This window comes from Falco rusticolus, chromosome 3, assembly GCF_015220075.1.
Source record: "Falco rusticolus isolate bFalRus1 chromosome 3, bFalRus1.pri, whole genome shotgun sequence".
Lineage (NCBI taxonomy): Eukaryota > Metazoa > Chordata > Aves > Falconiformes > Falconidae > Falco > Falco rusticolus.
In genome coordinates, this window is record NC_051189.1 from 119,954,667 (window position 1) to 119,975,039 (window position 20,373).

A 20,373-nucleotide genomic window follows, 5' to 3' on the forward strand; every position below is an offset into this window, starting at 1 on the left:
CGGGCTGCGCCCGCCAGGACCCGGCGCACGGAGCGGCTCCTCCTCCCCTTCTCCCGCTCCATCCGAGCTTGGAGCCCTTCTTCGCACTCCTCTCCCTCTCGTGTTTTTGGTGTTTTTTTTTGTGTTTTTTTTTTTTTCCTTTTCTTTTTTTGGGTGGAAACCGACCGTAACTCCGGGGAGGGGGTTGTCGGGGGGGGGGGGGGGGGGGGGGGCGGGAGAGGCGGGGAGGGGACCATGGAAGAAAAGCTCCAGGCGCATCAGGTGGAGATCGACCCGGATTTCGAGCCGCAGAGCCGGCCCCGGTCCTGCACTTGGCCTCTCCCCCACCCCGACTTCGCGGCGGAGGAGGAGGATGGGGGCGCGGCGGGGGGACCCCCGGCGCTGGCGGCCGGCGGCGGGGAGGGAGCCGAGAACGCGGCGGCCCCGGCGGAGCGCAGACCCGCCGCCGCCCCCCTGCCGCCCCCCGGCGCGGACGTCGGGCAGCTCCGCAAGGCCAAGACCTCCCGGCGGAACGCCTGGGGCAACCTCTCCTATGCCGACCTCATCACCAAAGCCATCGAGAGCTCGCCGGAGAAGCGCCTCACCCTCTCGCAGATCTACGACTGGATGGTGCGATACGTCCCCTACTTTAAGGATAAAGGAGACAGCAACAGCTCGGCCGGCTGGAAGGTACCCGACCCCCCCGACGCGACCCCCCGGCTCAACTTCCCCCCCCCCCCCCCCCCCCCGCCCCACTCCCGCAGGCGCACCGGGGCTTGGATGCTTCCCGTGGGCTGGGAGGTTTGGGGGATCCCCGCTTTCCTCACGGTCTAGGGGGTGTGTGGGGGGGTAAGGGCTCGGTTAAGTTTTGGGGTATTTGCCCGTTGGAAGCGGGGTGAGTGTGGCCTGCTGGCCGGGAGCAGAGCCTGGAGCACCATGCCGCCAGCCCCCCCGGCACGGCAGGGGCAGGGGGGTGGCAGCAGGCAAGGGGGTCGTGCCCGCTCTCCTCTGCCGCGTGAGCACCGGGGTATGGTGGTGACAACCTCGCTGCCACGGCCCTGCCTGCGGGGACCCCAGGCGTGCCAGGTCCCAGAGCAGCAGTGGTGTGCCTGGGGGGCGGCCCGAGGGAGGGCTGTCCCCCAAAACAGGTGTCTCCAGGCTGGCTTTTATCCAGCTTGGCTGCCCTGCCTTCCACAGGGCTGTGTCCCCCTCCCCGGGGGGCCACGCAGGCAGCATGCGGCCCCCAAGGTTCCACACCGGCATCCCTGGGCTCTGCTCCCGGGTGGCACTGTGGGCTTGTGAGAAATCCCTGGTGCGGGCAGTAATCCCCCCCACGCTTGGGGCGAGCAGGCGATACATCGTACCCACCTCCCCGGAGCACTGGGTGAGGGCACGGAGGGTGTCAGGTGCTTGGGGGGGGGGTCACACCAGCCCGTGCCCCTCCGGCTGACGCTCGGCTGGCTTTGCGCTGGGAAGGGGGAAGCAATTGCCTGTGTCCAGATGGTGTCAGTAAAAAGGAGACGGTTTCTCTTAAGCCCTCCCCTAAGCCCTGTCACCTCCAGTGTGATTAGTGTGTAACGAGGCTTCAGGGGCTCCGATACCAGCCTGCGGTCCTGGCAGGCATGCCCTGGCTCCGGCGGAGGCGGCCAGACTCTGGCCTGCCTTGGGGGGTCCTTTTGGGGTGCAGACGGGGCCCTTTTGGGGCAGGGAGGCCGGACTCTGTCTGTCTGTGGCACCTGTGGCCAGGCCGTGGGAGCTGGCGTTGTGTGGACGCTGGGCATCCTCTCCACCTTGCCTCACTTGGGAGGGGTGGGCAGGGGGCAGCCGGTGTCCCCCCATGGCAGACGTTCACTGGGGCATGGTGTCGGGGGCTGTGGAGGTGGCAGGAGGTGGCAGTTGCGTGGGGGTCTCTAAAACATCCACCTGGGGTGAGACCTGCATGGCTGTGGGTGTGCATGGGGGGAGAAGGGTCCCCCCAAGTCTTGCACCCAGCAGGGACAGCGGGCAGCACGCACTGATGGGGTCTGGGGACATGCTGGGGAGGTTTGATTTGGGCTCTGGACTGGTGGCCAGGAGGGCTGGGATGAGGAGTGAAGGGAGTCCCAGGCAGCTGTGCCTGTCACTGGGGTCTGGGATGTTTGGGGATCCCCCCAGGCGGGTGTCCCTGAAGGGCAGCCCGGGTGAGTGAGGGCGAGGGCATGGGGCCGTGAACAGGGTCTGTGTGCCCAGCTGCGGCCGGGCAGGACGGGGAAGGGGGCTGCTCGTGTCTCCCAGTGCTGGCACACGAGCCAAAGCCATGGAGCAAAGCCCTCCCTGGGCGGGAAGGACCCTGGCTGGGGACAGCGGGGACAGCAGCCATCCTTGTCGCGGCCTGTGCTGGGGGTTGATCCAGCCACGGCTTGCACGGGACAGAGGAGCGAGCCGTGTCCTCCCTGGGCGTGCCAGGGCTTGCACAGGGGACAGTGGCAATGCATGGGTGTGTCTGTGCGGGTGTGCAAGGTGGCACAGGCTTCCCGTCCCGCCTACACCAGCACCGGCTTTTGGCCCCTGGGCAAGGACAGGCTGTGACAGCAGCAGCATTGCGTGCCCGCATCAGCCCTGGAGAGGCAACCCTCGAGGGCATCCTCCCTGGAGAGCTGGAGTGGCCTTCCCCCGCGGCAGCTGTCACCCGGGGGTCCCGATGCGTCCCAGACCCACGGGAGGGCCAACACCTTCTCCTTGGCAGAGCCTCCACCAGGGAGCGTGTGGGAGCAACCTGTCCCTTGCCCCCCACGCTGTCCTGGTGTCCCCAGTTGTAGCAACAATGCCTGGTCTGCGTCCCCACACCGGCACTGCCTGAGGTGCCACCAATGGAGTCCCATCACCTGGTGCGGGGTTTGGTGGCTTTCTCGAGGGGGACTGCGTCCCTGGAGGCTTTGTGGTGTGTGATGTGCAAACAGGGAGGACAGCTTTGGTGTCGAGCTGCTGTTGGACCCGAAGGGGCATTGGCAGGGGCTGCTCACTCGGGTGGGTTGTTTGCCTGGGTGCACCCTGGGGTGGGATGCTCTCTGCCCTCCTGGCCCGTCGCCGGTCGGAGCAGCTACGCCGTGGCTCTGCCTGTGTCCTCTGGGCTGCACTGCTGCTGCCTGCTCCCTCCTGGCAGCCCCTTGCCCCACATTGTCTGTGGCTTAAACCTCCCAGCCCAGCGCTCGGCTGGTCACAAGGCAGACGGGAGGGCTGGGGCTGCCCAGCAGAATGCCCTGCCTGCCCCGCCTACCCACTGGGGTGGGCGCCCTGGGGCCTTTCCTGGTGCTGCAGGTGCCTGATCCACAGCCTGGGCTGGCAGTACGAGGGCTGGCAAGAGCCCGGGGCAAGAAGATGCAGGGGTGTTCCCCCTTTGCTTGGTGGTCTTGTTCGACACCAGCATGTCAGGGTTTAAATGCCCTCCTGACAGCCCCATGTCTCTCCTGGCTGTCCCCTGTTCTGGACCCCTGGGTGACCCCTGTGCACCCCTCACCAGGGCAGGCTGGCAGCTGCTGGTGCTGAGGGAGCTCCCAGAGTGCTGGGCAGTCAATTTTGTGGTAACAAGCTGCTGGTGGCTTATGAAAGAGCCCCTGGAGATGCCACGTCCTTCCTGCCCCAGGCCTGGGAGAAGCGTGGTGGATTTAAAGCATTTCATTACCCAGCACAGCAGTGTGGAAGGGGGGTCTCGGGTAATGGACTGCTGCTCCTTTAATTAGCTCCTTCACAGCCTCCCCATGCCTCGGAGAGCGGGGATGATGGAGGTCTGGGAGGCCAGCCGAGGGCACGGCATCCCCACGGGCACAGGCTGTGCTGCTGCTGGTGTGGCAGGACCCTCCCTGCCCTGCTCCAGCACTGGGGGGACTTTCCTAGCAGGACCCCTTCCTGCATCCAGTGGCTGTGGGGGTGTTGCACCCGCACCTGGCTGCGGTGTCCAATGTGCCCATTGGTGATACATTCCCCCAGGCTCGTTAGTTACCGCTCAGAGGGGAGGGATGCTGGCACGAGGTGCCTTCTGGGGTCAGGCCTCTGCTTCCTTGCCAAGCTGCCAGTTGCATCGCATGGTTTTATGGCGAGGTAGACTGAGGCACAGTATCTGAAAGCCTCAGCCGTGCTCGACCAGGACCCAGCTCTGTCTTAACGGGGAGGGGGGAATGCTGTGGCCGCTGGGATACCCATCCCTCTGTGCTCCTGTGCCGTGGTGGGCTGGGTCGGCATGTTGGACTCGTGCACTGGGAGCTGATGCTGATGCTTCCCGATGCAGGGCAGCAGGCACCCGTTGACTGACAGTTCTGCTTAATTAGGGAGTTGTTATTTTATCAATTCCAAAGCGCTTGAAGTTTTCTGCTCCAGCTCACGCTTTCCACTTGTTAATGGGAAACCAACACCCTTCGTCAAAAAGGCAGCAGCACTGATGCATTTTAAAGGTTTCTGCTTGCTCCGGTTTGACATCCAAAATATAACAATCAAGCAATCAGCTGGTGGATGCCTGTTTGATGTGGCTCTGACAGTGCTGAAAACCTTAATTTTCCAGCCCTCCCCTACACCTCCTCCTCCTTTATATTGCTGGGTCGGAAGCGTGGCGGCTGTTCCCAGCATGGGGGACCGGAGCTGCTGGCTCCTGCTGGCCTGTGGGAGCTGGGAGCACTGTGTGCTTGGTGCTGGGGGCTGCCATGCAGACACCCTGCCACCACCCCCAAGTGTCCTTGACCCCTTGCAGGGCAGGATGGAACTGAGCTAGGGAAAAAAAGGGGTGGAAAGAGTGTTTGGGTAGGAGCGTGGTCTGAGTGCCCTGCGCTGCCCAAGGGTTTGGTGTGTACTGGGGTGCTTCACCTCCTTGCTGGGCATGGAGACCCCAGGGGGGCAGAGCCATAGCTCTGTCCGGGAGCACGACCCCACAGGGCATGGCAAGAGCATCCTTCAGGGGAGCTGCTCCTGGCTGTGCGTGCTCTGTCCCTGCTGCCACCCCCTGCCCTTCCCCTCTTAGATGGTGGCTAATGCTTCTGCCTGGAATGTTGCCTGGTGTGGCTGGAGAGGCTCAAAACCAGCACCTGGGACTAATGGGGACAACTTCCCCCTTGCGGAGGGCAGCCCGGGTGCCAGCGGTGCCGCGGGGGGATGGCACAGCGGCGAAGGGGGCAGTTATGGGGCAGTTGGGGTCATGTGGCTCTGGGGGCACACAGCAGGCTTGCTCCTGGCCACACTGGGATGAGCAGCATGTGCCACCTAGCCCTGGGGGGTCTCGTGGGGGTCTGCATGGGGGCTGCCCAGCCAGGGCTCATTGTGGGGCGGTTTGGCTCGGCTCGTCATCCCCATCCTCTCCATATATGGAGATTTTTCCAGCAGCATGGAGAGCCCGATGCTCCCGGAGAGCTGCCCATGGCCCGGAGCAGAGGGGCTGGGAGAGCCCGGCCGTCCCAGGGGTGAGCAGGGCTGGGAGGAGCTGCTGGCTTCTTCACCTCAGGAGAAGCCCTCTGCTTCATCCCCCAAAGAGCCCCTGGATAAGCCACCCCGGCTCTCCAGTCCCCACAAGTGAGATGCCCCTGAAGGTCCCCCTGATGTAAGGGGACCCCTCCGGCCCTTTCCCACAGCACAGGCAGGGTGCCCCGGGATGCTCAGCTGGGGTACCCGACCCTTCAGCATCCCAGGGCTGGAGCAGGGGACTCCACACTTGTCTCCAGCTTTGCATAGGGACAGGGGAGCCCACTCACTCCCTGCTCCAAGCTGCTGTGATGTGCTCTGGTGCTGCTGGCGGCATGTCTGTGAGGAATCCCCCAGGCTCCTCTCCTCCTTCCTGCCTCATTTTTCTCTCTCCTTTTGGAGATTTTCATCTTCATTCTAATTCCCGCACCCCACACCCACCCCCCCCCCATTCTTCTGGAATCACTTTTCATGCAGCGCTAACTGCTGAAGTAACACAAACCTGCTAAATGGTCCGGCTTTATGATAGCATAAAAATGATACTACAGCAGTGAGTGGGGCTTTATTAAACCCAAGGGAAAGGCTCCAAATGAACAGCTTGCTCTGATCTTAGCTTTCCCCCCCACTCTCCCCCCTTTATTTTTAATAACTGCTGGAATATAAACTACAGTTAAGATCCTATGGACTAGAATAGCGCTCGCAGCCCGGCATTATCTCCGTCCGTCCCCACGCACAGCTCCCTGTGTGTATCCCTCCCTCCTGCTTGCTGGGTGCTGTGATGGGAGGACCAGCATCCTGGGCTGGGAAACGAATTTCCTGGTGTTTGGCATTGTGCTTAAAAAAACTCAAATATTTTGCAGGGGGGCTGTGCCCCCAGTGGGTCAGGCCAGGTGTGATACAGGAGTGAGCTGGAGATCCTTGGCCCGGCTTCCCATCCCGGTGGGATCCTCACCGGGATGCTGCCAGCTGTGGGAGGTCCCCTGGGCTTAGGGAGCGGGTTGGACACCTGTCACCACCGTGTCCTCGCAGAAGCACACTGGAGGGGGATGAATCTCTCCACTGCTGCAGCAGGGTCTGGGCACGGTCGGACTGCCAGCCACAGGCTGCCCCCTCCATCCCCGAGGTCCACCCCAAGCCCCACTGCCCCTGGGTCTCACGTGGGGATGCCCTGGAGCTGGGTGTGGGGTCTCCCCCTCGTCCTGCCACTCCACAGCCCTCCTGTGCCCATGGTGGTGGGCTCACCACTCCCCGATCGCATTACTTATAATTAGCCTGACACTTCCCGTTGGCTCCTCTCTCCTGCTGAAGGTGCCTGATTAGTGCCGAGGTGAAAGGCACTTTGGGTTACAGAAGGACACGCGGAAAGGCTCGCCTGTCTGCTGCTGAAGCTCATTTTGGACAGCATCTGTTCATTATTATGTGGTGCCTTGGCTGGGCGCCAGCCAGGAGAACTGAAAGCCCCAGCACAAAGCTTGCTTTCACCCGCTGCAGAGAGGAGGAGGGAGCCGATGTTGGGAGGGGGTATGGGGACCCCCCAAAGCAGGCTGGTCCCTTCCCTCCCAGTGATGGTGCTCCAGCATTCTGGAACATCCCTGAGCTGCTGTCTGCTATGGGACTGGCCATGGGGTGTCCAGCCCTGCCAGGACCACTGCTCTTCTGTGGGGTGGGGGGCTGCCCCAGGGGTGTTAGCAGCAGGATGGGGTGATGTTGGGGTGTGCATGGCTGATGCCTGCTTTTTCAAGAGTGGGCTTACCCTTCCCATCCCCAGCACCCCACTGGCACCCTGTGCGTCCAGCTGTGCCCATCGGGGCTATGCCCTGTGCCGGGGCTTGGCAGCAGGGAGGTTCCTGGGCTTTGTTGGCCCTCTGGACATGGGTGCCAGGCTTGAGAGCACTTTGCACCCAATGAGCCAGGGATGCAGCAGCAATGCAGCGTGGCTCACTGCTCTCCTGGAGCCTGGGGGGCAGAAGAGGTTTCCCAGACAGCCCTGGCTGCTGGCAATGGGGGTATGTGGGGCGATTGCTCCGCCACCTTGATACCCTGGTGCAGGCAAACCCTGCTCTGTGCCTGCCCACAGAGCAGGGCAGAGCACAGGGAGCTGCAGGCAGCAATGCCGCAGGGCATCCACTGCCTGTGCACATGTCTGAATTTGCCCGTGTTCCCTTGCACACTTGTGCGTGTGCATTTGGGGCAGGGCATGTGCACACATGACTCGTGTGCTGGGCTTGCCACGTGCACTGCTGTGTGTGCTCACACCTGCACGTTGTAGTCAGATGTGCATCAGGTGTGCAAGGGCAGTGTGGGGAAGGAGCCTTGAGCCCACCTTGGGCTGGCTTGCACCACTGCACGGCCCTACTGGGAGCATGGGCTGATGGCAGCATCCCCCTGTCCTTGGGGACCAGGGAGGGGTGACATGGCCTTGCCATGGGGCGGTGGGTACTGCAGGGGCTGGGTGCTTTGGAAAATATGACACTGGGTCAGTGTGTGGTGGGGAGCCTGAGCTGGGGTGCTGAGCAGCCACCTTGGATTTACTGGGAAGGGAGGGGGGGAAGCCAACCCCAAGAAAGAGAAGAAAGGCGAGGGTTGTTTGGAGCTGCCTGCCACCTGGCGCAGTGCCAGCCCAGGGACGCTCTGGAGCAGACATGCCAAGCTGTAATTGCAGACAGGCTCATTTCAAGAGACGAGACGGTTATTTTTAACTTGTGTTAAGGTAATGCACTGATCTCCTGCCTGCTGGTTCAAAAGTTCACATCCCCCTCACCCCAAACCCCGGTCTGCGCACCCACCCCATGGCGGTACCCCTCAGCTGGGCTCTGGGTGCCCCCCGGGGAGGAGCATCCCCTTGCCTGTGGCCTCATGACTGGGCAACTTGGCCCTGCCAGAGCTCTCGCCCTCCCCAGGGCAGCCTTTGTGTCTCCCGGGGAGTCTGGCTCTGCTCCTGTGGGACTGGGAGGAGGCTGCCGCAGGGGCCAGCACCGGGGTATGAAGCAGACAGGCGCTCACGAGGCTGTGGCAGCTCCGGGCCCAGCCTTTGCTCTGCTGAGGGCCCCGGGGGATGGTATCGGGGATGGGTGCTGCATGCCAGGGTGCCAGCTCCTGCTCAGAGCCAGCGGGAAAGCCTTGCAACGCTGAGCGGTGGCATTGCTCACGCTCCAAGGTCCCCAAGCACTCTGCAGCCACGGTCCCATGTGCTGGTGTCCACGCTGCCCCAGGGAGCGCTGGCATCTCCTTCAGCTGCAGGGGTGGCAGGGCAGTGCAGGGATAGTGGGATGCAGGTTCCCTCCTCCTTGGGCTCGCTGGGCATCCCCTCGGTGGAGGGCTGAGCCTCTGGGCCACCTGTCTGGGTAGACCAGCCAGGGAGCCTTGTGCTCCCAGTGCCGCTGCTTATTCCACGTGAAGGACTGTGCAGCTACCTCAGTCCTGGCTGCTGGCAGTGGGAGAGCCCAAAAGCCAGGTGCAGGGATGTGTCAGCTCTTTTTTTTCCGCCCTTAAAACATACCGGAAAGTACCAGGAGGGCTTGGGTGCCCTCCGCTCCTCGGGGAGCAGCTCTGCTACCCTGAGATGGGATGTCACTGGCTGCATGGGACCCAAACGAGGTCCCAAGCTAGGGAGCATGGGGACGAGCCTGGTACCTGCTCCCCCAACCCTCTGCCCAAACCATCTGAAGCAAAAGTGGAGCAGAAACGCTCCACACCATGTCAGGTTTGGACCTGTAATAACTGTAATTAATCCTTTGCACACACACACCCCCACACACGCACACACCCCAGCCTCCCCCAGGAGTTCAGCAGCTGGGAGCCAGCAGGAGCAAAGCCCCAGGGAGCGTCCCCCTGTCCCCAAATGCCCTCTTGCCCTGGTTGGTGGCATCAGCAGTTTGCCAGATGGCCAGGAACTCCCTGCGTGGCTGAGATGTCTTTTGTCCTCGGCCATCGCATGGCCGGGACTGCGGCCGCAAGTGCTTCCCTGCTCCTTCCCGCTGCCATGGTTCAGCATTTTCCTCCCCTTGGATGTAGCTGCTTTCAGCAGGAGCACCGAGGTCTGGGGGCACCTGAGGGGACCTGAGAGCTGCTGGCCACGTTTCCTGGTGTTCCGCTGCACACCCAAGCTCATCGCTGGCCCCTGTGGCAGCGCATCATCTGCTGGAGCCAATAAATCAGGGGGAATAGCCCGGCTGCGTCAGCGGTGAATTGTGGAGCCGTTATCTGTAATGAGTTCAACAAGGGTGGCACGGCGGGAGCCGCGGGGGGAGCCTTGCCAGGGTTATCGCTGGACTGGAACCCTGGCAAAGCAGGGGACATCTCCTAGCCCACCGGGGTGGCTGGCTCCGCAGGGGGGTTTCATGGCCACGCACGTGGCTTTGCCGCTCCACTGGGGTGGACCTGTGGGGCGGGAAGGGCTGCCTGCCATCCCGTCTGCATGGGGGATGGGAACGGAGGCAGATGGGGGGACCCTGTGGGTACCATTGGCTCCATACTGGTGGCCTTTGGTGCTGGTGGCAGCGGGCACCGTGTCAGTGTGCACTGAAGTTTTGAGCATCCCTGGAGCCTTCCCTGGGCTCTTGGGTGTGTTTGGTAGCGTGGGATCGGAAATGCCTGGTGCGGCCTCTGAGGATGGGAGAGCTGGGATTACCGCAACTGGGACCATGCTGGGGGCCACGCTTGGGACAGCGCTGGCTTGGGACCATGCTTGTGTCCTCCCTCAGCAGCGGGTGCGCTGGCTCCTTCCCCGGCAGGTGCCAGGCACCAGGAGCCATCCCATCCCGCTGTGTGGCCGGTCGGCCCTTCGGAGGGCTGGCGGTTGCCAGGAGCAGGTCTAAGCAGGATGAAGGGCAAGTCCCCGGCTCCGCGATGGCCCACCGGCGGGTTCGGGCAGCCAGGCTGTGTCACCTCCTGCCTGCAACCTGCCTGTCCCGCAGCCGGCCTGTGCACCCTCCCTGCCCCAGGTGGAGGGCGCATGCAGAGATGCAGGGAAGGGATTAACAAGCGTGAGGAGCGACAGGCTCATAAATTTTGGCTTTTTTTTTTGAGACTGTCAAACCTATGCCTGTCCCAGGGATGTAAGACAGCATTTTATTGCTGCCTGCTTGATGGTTGTTCCCTTCTCCTCTGTGGCTGTGATTTATCTCTGCACTTTGCGCTGATTGGATTAGAAGTTTAAATGCTAAGGGTGCATAACAATATATTTTTCTTATTAATATTAAAAAATCATTATTGGATTTTTTATAGTTCTGTTTTGAATTGAATCCCCTTGCTTGATTTATTCTCTCTCCCAGAGTAGAATTTAATGCTAATAGGAACAATCATTGCTTTGTTTTGAATCTTTGACTGTTTGGAAAACTTTCCCTGCAAAGGGAAATTACAGCATTATTAAGAGTCCATTAAAAGAGGGTTTGCCCATTCCTGGGTATTACCTGCGAGCTGGAGAGAAAACAAAAAAGCAAAGACAAAGAGTCTCTTTTGCAGGGCTTTTTGCTTACACCCTTCCCTAGGTGTAACACAATTATTGTGCCAATTATTATAATCAACTCTATTGTATCACAGTTATTAATTGCAGGACCCGTCCGTTCAATTTCTTGCAGGATGCTGGGTGGTGAACGCGTGTGCGTGGCGGCTCAGCGCGACTCATCTGTGCTCACCTATGCATGGGCGAAAAGCAGGGCCTTGGCTGCCCACGATGGGGAGTGATGGGGACTGCGAGGCTCCTCCGCTTCTTGCTGGATTTCATATCTTTAAGGCAAATACAAGAATCACGATGGTGGTCCCCTGCTGATACCTTTCTTATCAGGGTACCAAGCGCGGGATGGAGGGTGCTGGATTTCCTCCCTGTGCTGCCCCTGGCCCTGGTGCGGATGCTGAATAGTGCCTCTGCCCACGCCTGGGGACCAGCCATCATCCACCCAGTGCCGTGCCAGCCCTGTGACCCAGCACATCGTTGCAGTTGTGCCTGGCGTGCCTTGCTTTTGGGCAGCTGCCTGCAGCCCGCCGGGCTCCAGCAGGCAGCGGGGCTGAACACGCCGCCCTGAGAGCAGAGGCAGGTGGGGCCAGGCAGGGGCTGGGGGAGGGCGTGATGCCAGGCAGCTGGAGACACGCCTGGGCTCCGCGCACGGCGCTGGAGTGGTGCAGCGGCGATGGGGAGTTGCGCCAGGCTTGGCACGTGGCCGGCAGGGTTGGCAGGGGGAACGCAGCCTGCCCAGGCACGGCTGGGGCAGGCCTGGTCAGCTGCGGCCCCGAGGAACGTCGAGGTGGGACAGGGAGGCTGGGGTGTGGGGTGCTGCTGGGTGTAGGTGGGAGCGGCAGGAATGTCAGCCTGAGGCATGCGGGATCAGCCTCCCTGCAGTGCTGCACCGTGCCAGGCCACCACCCGGCTCTCCGCACCCCAAAACCTGCAGCCTGCACCCCTCACTCTGCTCCCCAAAGCCTGCACCTGTATCCTGCACCCTGCTCCCCTCACTGCACACCCCGGATTCTGCCCCCCAAAGCCTGATCCTGCACCCTGTGCCCCGAACCCTGCACTCTGCACCCCAGAACCTGCACCCTCCACCCTCCATTGTGCTCCCCAAACTCATCTCCCTGTGTCCTGTACCTCATGCCCTGCATGCCCAACCCTGCACCCCGAAACCTGCACGCTGTACCTCACACCCTGCACCCCACCTGCCCAGACTCCCACCCAGACATTGCTTAACGCAAACCTGTACCCAGTCCCACTGTGCACCCCGTACCCTGAACCTGCACACCCAGAAACCCACCTGTGCTTGCTGGACACCCCATATCCACATCCCACTGCCCTCCTACTCCCACCCAGCCCACCCCATACCTGGAGCCCCCCTACCCACCCTGCTAACCTGGGGCTGCTGGGGCTGGGTGGGGGTGCAGGCAGGGGGGCTGCCCTCACACACTGCACCATGGGCTTGGCTTTCACCAGAGCTGTTGGCTCCCTGACCTCTGCCCCACACGTCTTGCCCTTAGTGGGGTCCACACCTTGGAGTCACAGCTTGGGCACTCTCACCTACTCTTCAGTGGGATTCCCAGTTGGCCCAGTGCACCCTGGGCACTGGGAAGCTCCATCTTGCTGGGCCACTGTGCATGGGTGACAATGCCCTCAAGCCCTGGTGTACTCAGCTCTGCCTCCCCGACCCCTCTGTGCTCTGTGGGTTACGGGTGTCACTGCAAAGTGTGTCAGCTGAGGGGGTGACCCCTGTCCCCCCTCGCCCCATGGCACGCCAGCACAAGCAGTTTGGATCATGGGACTGGGAGTGCAGTGCCATCCCTTGGGCACCATTCTGCTGTGATGGGGTGGGGGTCCCTAGCACACCTCTGTGTCCTGGGGCACGCTGGTGTGATGGGTGTTTGGAGAGTGCTGCCACTCACCTGGCTTTCCCCCAAGTGCTGCCGAGCCTGCAAAATAGGTTTTTTGCCATCACTGACAATGCTGTGGCAAACGCATGCAGCAAGACAGCAGCCTCAGTGTAATGAGAAAATGCCAGACGGGTGCGTCAGCTGCCAGGCCGAGGGGAGTGAACCCAGCCGCACTGTGGGGTCTGGCTCACCTGGCGATGGGGTGAGGAGGTGCTGCCTCACACCCCTCTGGAGCTGCGGGCTGAGCCCTTCCTTGCATGCCGTGCAGGGGAGATGCTCATGCAGAGGTGGTCTGGCTACCTCCCCGCTGCTGCTGGGACAGCCCCACAAGGCACACACGTGCCCCCCTACCCCGCGCTGGCAGGTGGCACCGGGCACGGCCCCAGCGTGGCTACTGGTACCCGCACAGCATCCCCATCTTCCGAGCGGCATGTCCTTAGTTGTCCTCCATGCGTCAGGACCATCTGGCTGAGGTTTCCAGCACCCCATTCATGGGCAGGCAGTGCTGGGATCCCGGTGGTAGGATCTGCTCGCCCTCCATGCGTATTTTTTGGCTGACCCTCTCTTGTTTTCCCTCCATCCTGGAGCCTGAGTGCGCCAGCCAAGGAGCGGCTGTGCGGAGGCTGTCTGCCAGGCCCCCGAGCCGGCTGCGAGGCCGTGGGGTTTATGGCAGTGGCAGCCCTGCGCTTGGCTCGCGGTGGTGGCTGCGGGCTTTGAGGCGGGGACCTGGCATGGGGGGATGCGGGGGGAACCCCGGGATGCGTGGTGGGGCCCTGGCAGGTACCTCTGTGCCCGTCCTGCTGCCCATCCCCAGGAGGCAGGGACACGTCCTCATACCCGTGCAGGGTGCGGGGTGTGACCCCACAGCTGGGATTTGGGGGGTGAAGTGGGAAGACATGGGGTACAGTGCCGTGGAAAGGCTGAGATGCAGTGTGGGGAGATTTGGGGTGTGGGACTGTGCAATGTGGGGCGCAGGGCTGGGACATGTGGGGTGCTGCAGCTGCCACAGGGCAGCAAGAGGAGACATGGAGCAGCAAGGGGAGACACGGTGTGCGCAGTGCTTGCAGTGGGCCCATCCTGGCTTCCCAAAGCTCCCAGTTTAACCAGCAAGGCCCCAGCAAGGTACCCAGCTGTGGGGGTCTGGGGCAGGGCCCCATGGCCCCCCAGCCAAGACCTACAGGTGGCTCCTCAGCAGGGGGGCAGGATGCCCAGGGTCTTCTGCCTCGCTGGGGCACCCCCACAGTGGCACAGCCCCAGGGAGACGGGGCTGGCAATAGCCTTGGTCCCCAGGACTCCTCTCCTGCCCCAGCCCCTCTCCATGGCATGAATCCTGCTCCTGCCTGCAGAGAGCGAGTAGAACCAGGGGGCGCCTATAATTATCATCGCACTCTGAATAATTCACAGCAGCATTACTCCAACAAAGCTGCTCCCTGTCCCGGCTCCCTGCCACACCGCCTGGCAAGCAGTGGCTGGCTTTGGGGGTGCTATAAAGGGGGGGGGGGGGGCAGGCTGGCCGGGGTGGGACAGAGGGGTGTCTGTCACCTGCCACCTGCTGCCAAGCGTTGGTGGGCAGCACAGGCAGGGTATGGAGGGGTGGGTTGGGGTGCATGGCCCTGGGGGCTTCACCATCTTCCGCACTGCTCCCCCATGCTGTGTGCCTCAGTTTCCTCCTTGTCACGGTGCCAGGGATGCTGGGGTGAGCTGGACTGGCCAGCAGTTTGTATCACTGCCTGGCTCAGGACACCCCCTCTTTTAAGGGGGGGTGTCTCTGCACAAGCACACAGCACCCTGATCCTTCCAGCCATTTCTGCGGGGCTGGATTTGCCCCAGGGGGGAGTCAAGACCCCATCCAGCCAGGATCTGGCTGTGGGTCCAGGAGCTCCTGGCCCTGGGTGGCTGCGAGTCCGGGAGCAGTGAGGGGTTAAATGCAATAAAGCTGATGTGAAACTTTTGGCTGGGGAGCTGCAGGCAGAAAGTGCATTTGTAGCCGCAAGTGGCCGCCTTGAAGACGATCCAGATTTGTCTGGGAGCCGTCTGCTGCTAAAACCCTTTGATCCACTTACTTCTCCCCGGGGAGCTCCCTGCAGCTCTGGTGCTAATGCCGCCGTGGCTACAGGGGCTTAGCTGCCAGACGGATGCAGGAAAGACCCCCCCTCCTGCTGCCAGGGAGGAAGGCAGCCACAAAAAAAGGGGACCAAAAAAAGAGGGGCTTTGGGTCACAGGAGCCATGCCACCAAGCTTAATCTGTGGGGTGCTGAGGGTGGGAGCACTGTTCCTAGGGTATGGGCAGGGATGGAGGGGTGGGGGGAGCATTGCTGGGTGATTGCCGTGATGCCAGGGCGTGTGGGGGGTGCTGTTATGGGGAGGGTTTGTATCGTTGATGGCTCCCCAGACCTGCAGGTCTGGGGGCTCCCAGCACAGTGGCGGACTGCACCAGTGCAGGGCCACACGTGCAGCTCCGTGTGAGGACATACCGCTCAGCAGCCAGGCCCACCGGTGATTTTGGGGGTGACAAGGGTCCAGAGTGGCTCTGCTTGGGCGAGTGTGTCCCTTCTGCCTCCCTGCCAAGCCCTGGGAGCAGGATGCACCCTCCCTGGGCTGGGAAGGTAGTGGTGGCACATGTGGCTGTAGGGATGCTCTTGGGGATGCGATTCCTATTCCTCTTCATCCTGCATGGCCCCATGGCCTGGGTTTGTGGGGCAGGAGGACCAGCCTCATGCCCAGCTGTGCCTGAGCATTTGGGCTTTATCTTGATGTGTACTTGTACCCGTTCCCAGCATGCGCGGTGCTGGGATCCCAGTGCCAGCCATGCTGTGCCAAGCCAGTGGGTGTGGGGATGGCTTTTGGGGTCAGTGAAGGTTTTGGGGGGTGGGGAGCTGGGTTTCATACCATTTGGGGTTGTTGGCTGGTGGGGATTTTTTCTTCGACAAAAGCATAGCAAATTTGGGTCAGCTGGCCCAGATAGCAAAATTGGCTGAAAGGGGAAGACAGGAGAACTGGCAGCGTTGGGCAGCCAGGAGCCAGATCCTCTGGGGGTTAAACAATATATTGGCAGTTCTGGTTCTTAGCAATTACTTTGCTTTTACTATAGGAAATGTTTAAAGACCAGGAAGCTGAAATAAGCTGCTGTACTGGACCTCAAATACCCATTTTCCAGTGGGTGTCAGGACTTGGAGGATGCGCTCGGCTCTCCTGCGTGGGCAGTCCTGTGTGCTGCCCTCACCAGCTGCCTGTTGTGTGTGGGTTTCTCCCCTGTGGCAGTGGGGATGGGGATCCTGCGGGGTCCCGGGAGGGCAGCAGTGCTGTAGAGCTGGGACAGCATCAGCATGGGGAGCAATAGGGCTGGCATGATGTGCTGAGCCCTGCAAGGGGGAGATGTCCTGTGGTCTGTACCCTGCACCCCATGGAACACACACGGGTGAGGTATAGATTGACCTGTTAACCACAGGCTGCAAGTCTGTGCACGCAGCAGGACGAGGCTGTGGGCAGGAGAAAGGGCACAATGTCCTCCTCCCTGTGGGGGGGTGGCATTTGGGAGTGGGTGATCTGGAGGGTGCCTGGCGCTGCCTGCGGTTTCACAGATGCTGGGCTGCCCTGCCAGCAGGACAGCATTGCCTCCACCGCTGCCAGCAGCCCTGGCCGCATTTGTGGGGAAGGAAAGGGCCATCAAAGTGGTGGTGGAGCCACGGGAGAGGCCAGGGGACGGTCACGGCTGGGGACAGTCATGGGGGGCTCACGGAGGGGCTGAAGGGGTGGGTAGGAGGTGTGAAGGCAGGCGAGCGGGGACCGAACAAAAGCTGCATTGAGTGACAGCGCCCGGCCGCCCCGCCGCCAGCAGAGCAGGAGCTTGGCCAGGAAAAACAGGGCCTGGAGTGGGAGCACATCGTGTCCCTGGCTGGGGCCGCCGGGGCTCGGTACATTCTGTAGCGGAGGAAGCTGGCGCGGGGACGGGCTGGCTCGGCTGCCGCGGCGCAGCTGACCCGGGCGGGGAGAGGCACGGGGGGCTCCCCCCTGCGGGCTGCACCCTGCGACCCCATCGCTCGCTGGGGCTAATTGTGTAACGAGCCCCGCTGAGGCCAGCCGGACCCCCGCTCCCCCCAGCTTGCTCGGGGGGACTGGAGGCTCCTTGGTTCTGGGTCAGTGCTGGGGGAGGAGGCGCTGGGGGGGTGCTGGCTTGCAGACAGCGATCGGGCGTCGTGCCCAGGAATTCGAGGATGGTTTGCAGGCTGTGCTGCCCAGGCAGCAGCGTCTAATTCAATTAAAGCTCAGTGTCACGAAGCTGGGAGGCCGGCAGCGCGTGGGAGCTGGGTGGGGGCCCCACGGGGAAGGCGCCCGTCTGAAGGGCTGCCAGGTCCCCCAGGAAACAGCCTGGGCGGCAGCGGGATGGGGATGTCCTGTCCCCCACAGCTTCCACTGGGAGAGGTGGCATGCTGGTCATGGGGTCCTACCCAGGCTGGCACTGCTGGCAGGTGCCCACAGCCCAGGGACCCCGTGGAGGTGTCACCCCCAATTAGGAGGTACTGAGCTGGGGCCACACAGACCCCTCAGAATGGGCTTCCAGGAGATGGGAGTCGGGAGTAGCCCAACTGCAGCGCCGTGTGGCTTCCTGTCGCTTCCACATCTCCTTGTGCCCCAGCATCCTCCACCCCCCTCCCAGGCACTGCACCCCAGTCCTGCTGCAGTCCCCATTCCCTCACCCCCGCAGGAGACACCTAAAATTAATGACCAGGTGGCTGTGGATGGGGTTCAGACCCCTGCAGTTCAGGTGCTGGGCATTGTCTCCCCACCTGGTGGTCTGGGCACGGGTTCCTCCTGCCCCTTTCTGGACATTTTGTGACACACACCCCCCAGACATCATTTTTTTGGTGGCTTTGTTTCCAAGTGTCTCATTTCTCCAACTGAAAGACAAGACCCTGATTGGCAGCATGGACCCGAGGAGGGTCCCAGGGCCACAAGAGCCTGCAGTGGTGGGCAGCAATTGTGCAGGCAGGGCAGGATTTCAGGGTCTCTTGCTCCGGAGAGACTCATCAGCGCTAGAAACCAGCCCCAAGGATGCTGCATGGCCTGACCTGGAGCGTTCCAGCCGCCTCCCAGCCCTGCTTGCAGCGCCCATCGCTCAGGGTCAGTGGCCCTGCGGGGCTCTGGCAGTGCTGGGGTGGATCCAGCTCCTCCCTCGAGCGGCACCGGGACCAGCTGCTCCGGCAGGCTCTGGCTGATGTAATTTTTACCATTACAGGTAAAACTGCTCTGCCTCGGGGGGCAAACTCCTCTGAGACAGACAGAAGGGGGATTGTTGTGATCCTGTTGCTTTGCAGCATCCTACAGGGAGCCCCGCTGCCTCCCCAGGTGTGTCTGCCTCCTGCTTGGGCTGTGTGTCATTGCTGATTCATTTTCAGAGCTGTGCTGGGGGGCCAGGGGCCACACTGTGCATTTTCCTCCCACCGGCAGCCCCCGTGGTGGCTCTGCTGACTTGTTACCCCTGGTCCTGCTGGTTTAGTACCTGGGCTGGAAGCATCCCTGCAGCCCACTGCTGCCTGTTGCCTACGGCCAGCGTGTGTGCAAGTGCAGCCCAGAGACCACCATGGTGGGCTGCGGCTGTGGCTTTCCTGCCACCCTGTGTGATCACGTAGGGCTTGGAGAGGGGGGCACCCTGCCCAGGGTAATGATGCATCCCCAGTGGGGGCAAGCAGCTGAGATTTACAGCCAGGAAAGTTTGGGGCATTGGAGGAAATCTTGGGGCGTTCCCCGTGCTTCTGAGGCATTGGAGAGAAAAACAGAGACTGTGATTAATCCAAAGGCAACCCGGGAGTGCTGTTGGATCCCTGGGGTGGGATTGCTGCCAGCCCCCTGGCAACCCCCTGAAGGATGGTCTGATGCTGGGGAGCTGCAGGCAGGGGAACATGTCCCTGGGCATTGCTGCAGGGGGACAAAGCAAGCAGGCAGCAGCAGGGGGAGGGTAGCAGGCAGCACAGTGCTCAGCCAGTGCTGGGGCACAGCAGCTCCTCTCTGCCTGCTGCCACCAGCCCAGCCCCAGCAGCCCCAGGTGAGGTGGCAATGTCCCCAGGGGGAAAATCCCTTCCTCATCACCCTGCCAAGTACCCCGGGGGGTGGCAAGGTGGGGATCAAGCCATTGCCCACCCCAGGGCATGTGCCTGTCTGGCACAGGGCAGGGACCCCCTTGGAGGAGGAGAAGGTAGATGAGGCTGTGGTGCATCACCCTAGCTTACCTGCGGGATGTCGCCCGCCGTTTCCCTGGCAACGGAGATGGCATCCCGAACACCTCAGGCAGAGTTTCCCTGCCTCCCCTGCGATGTCATCTGCGGTTTCCCGGGTAACCCAGCATCCGGGAGCTGGCTCCAGCAGGCAGGTAGAGGACCTCAGCCTAACCGTTGCCTTCTGCTGCACCCAGCTGTTTGCCACCCTAAAGCAGAGTGCTGGTGGAAGAGCCATGCCTGTGTGGTGGCCTGTGGTCGCCTTGGGTGGCTGTGGCTGGGTGGTGGGGACAGGCTGGCAGGCCCCAGGGTCGCTCTTTCCAGACCCAGGGATGGGAAGATAAGGCAAATGACCCAGCAGCTTTGGGGGAGCAGGCAGCCCTGCCTGTCAGGCACACAGCCCAGGCCATGCTTTGCTACCTGAAGATGCCTGATGGGTCTGCCTGGTGCTGGGGAGCCCCATGAATGGGCAGCTTTGGGGTGGGTGGAGAAGCACGGCTCAGGGAGGCTAGGGGCTGTGGCTAGGCTTGTGGAGAGTTGGTGTTCCCAAGGGAAGAACAGGCAAGAGAGGTTGGAAATTTTCCAAGACAGCCAGTAACTCCCTTTCCTGGTCACCTTTGAACAACTGGTCTTGGCAGGAGGTGTTAAACCTCCACGAGGGCACTGGTGAGGCATGTTGAGCATCCCACTGTGTGCTGGGGCTGTTTTCCTCCAGGTGATGCCCTTCATGCTGTGAGCTTGTCCTGGGGTGAACGTACTGAGCAGAAAGTGTCCTGGCAGCTGGCGTTGCCCCCCTGGCTCTATAAACAGCTTTGCTGCTCATCCCCGACGGCTTTGCTTCATCCCATCCCAAGTGGCAAATCCCCCTGCGCCCAGTTCAAGCCTCCAAGAGACCAGAAGAAGCCCGGCTAAACCCCATTGCAGCAGGTTTAAGCACTGGGTCCTGGAGCAGGGGAGGGGGGGAGCCCCCAGCTACTGGCTGGGAGAGCACCCTGGGATGGTGGCAGCCCCAGGTGCTTTCTCCAGCAGCAGATCAGGAGCCTAGAAATTCCCTTGCTGATGCAACGGTCCTCAGTCCCGGCTGGGCCAGCTGCAGGGGCCCCAGCCTGGGTGCTGAGGCTGCGGGGGGATTTTGTATTTGGATGAAATCGGAGCCTGCAGCGCAGCTGTCGCCAGGATTTCCCCATGGATCCTGTGCTTTTCCCCACTCACTGTGGCCGTGGAGGTGAGCACAAGCAGGGGCTGTTTGCTGGGTCTTTTTTTGGGGGAGCCACGGCCCTGCTGGCAGCCAGCTCCTCTCCTGCATGGCCCCTGCTTGGGTGCATCACCTCAGGCAGGACTGGCTCGCTGTGCCCTTGCCTGTGCTGCCCTGTCCTGCCGAGCCCTCAAAGCAGGGGGATGTCCC

At 62.1% G+C, this 20,373-nt stretch overlaps 1 protein-coding gene across 1 annotated transcript in view; it reads left to right on the forward strand.

Annotated features, from left to right (window-relative positions):
* The first annotated feature begins 234 nt into the window (after window positions 1–234).
* Window positions 235–20,373, forward strand: part of FOXO6 (forkhead box O6) — a 38,890-nt gene continuing 18,751 nt past the window's right edge. The window contains exon 1 of the mRNA XM_037381842.1: window positions 235–669. Coding sequence (XP_037237739.1) covers window positions 235–669 — 435 coding nt within the window. The remainder of the gene's footprint in view (window positions 670–20,373) is intronic.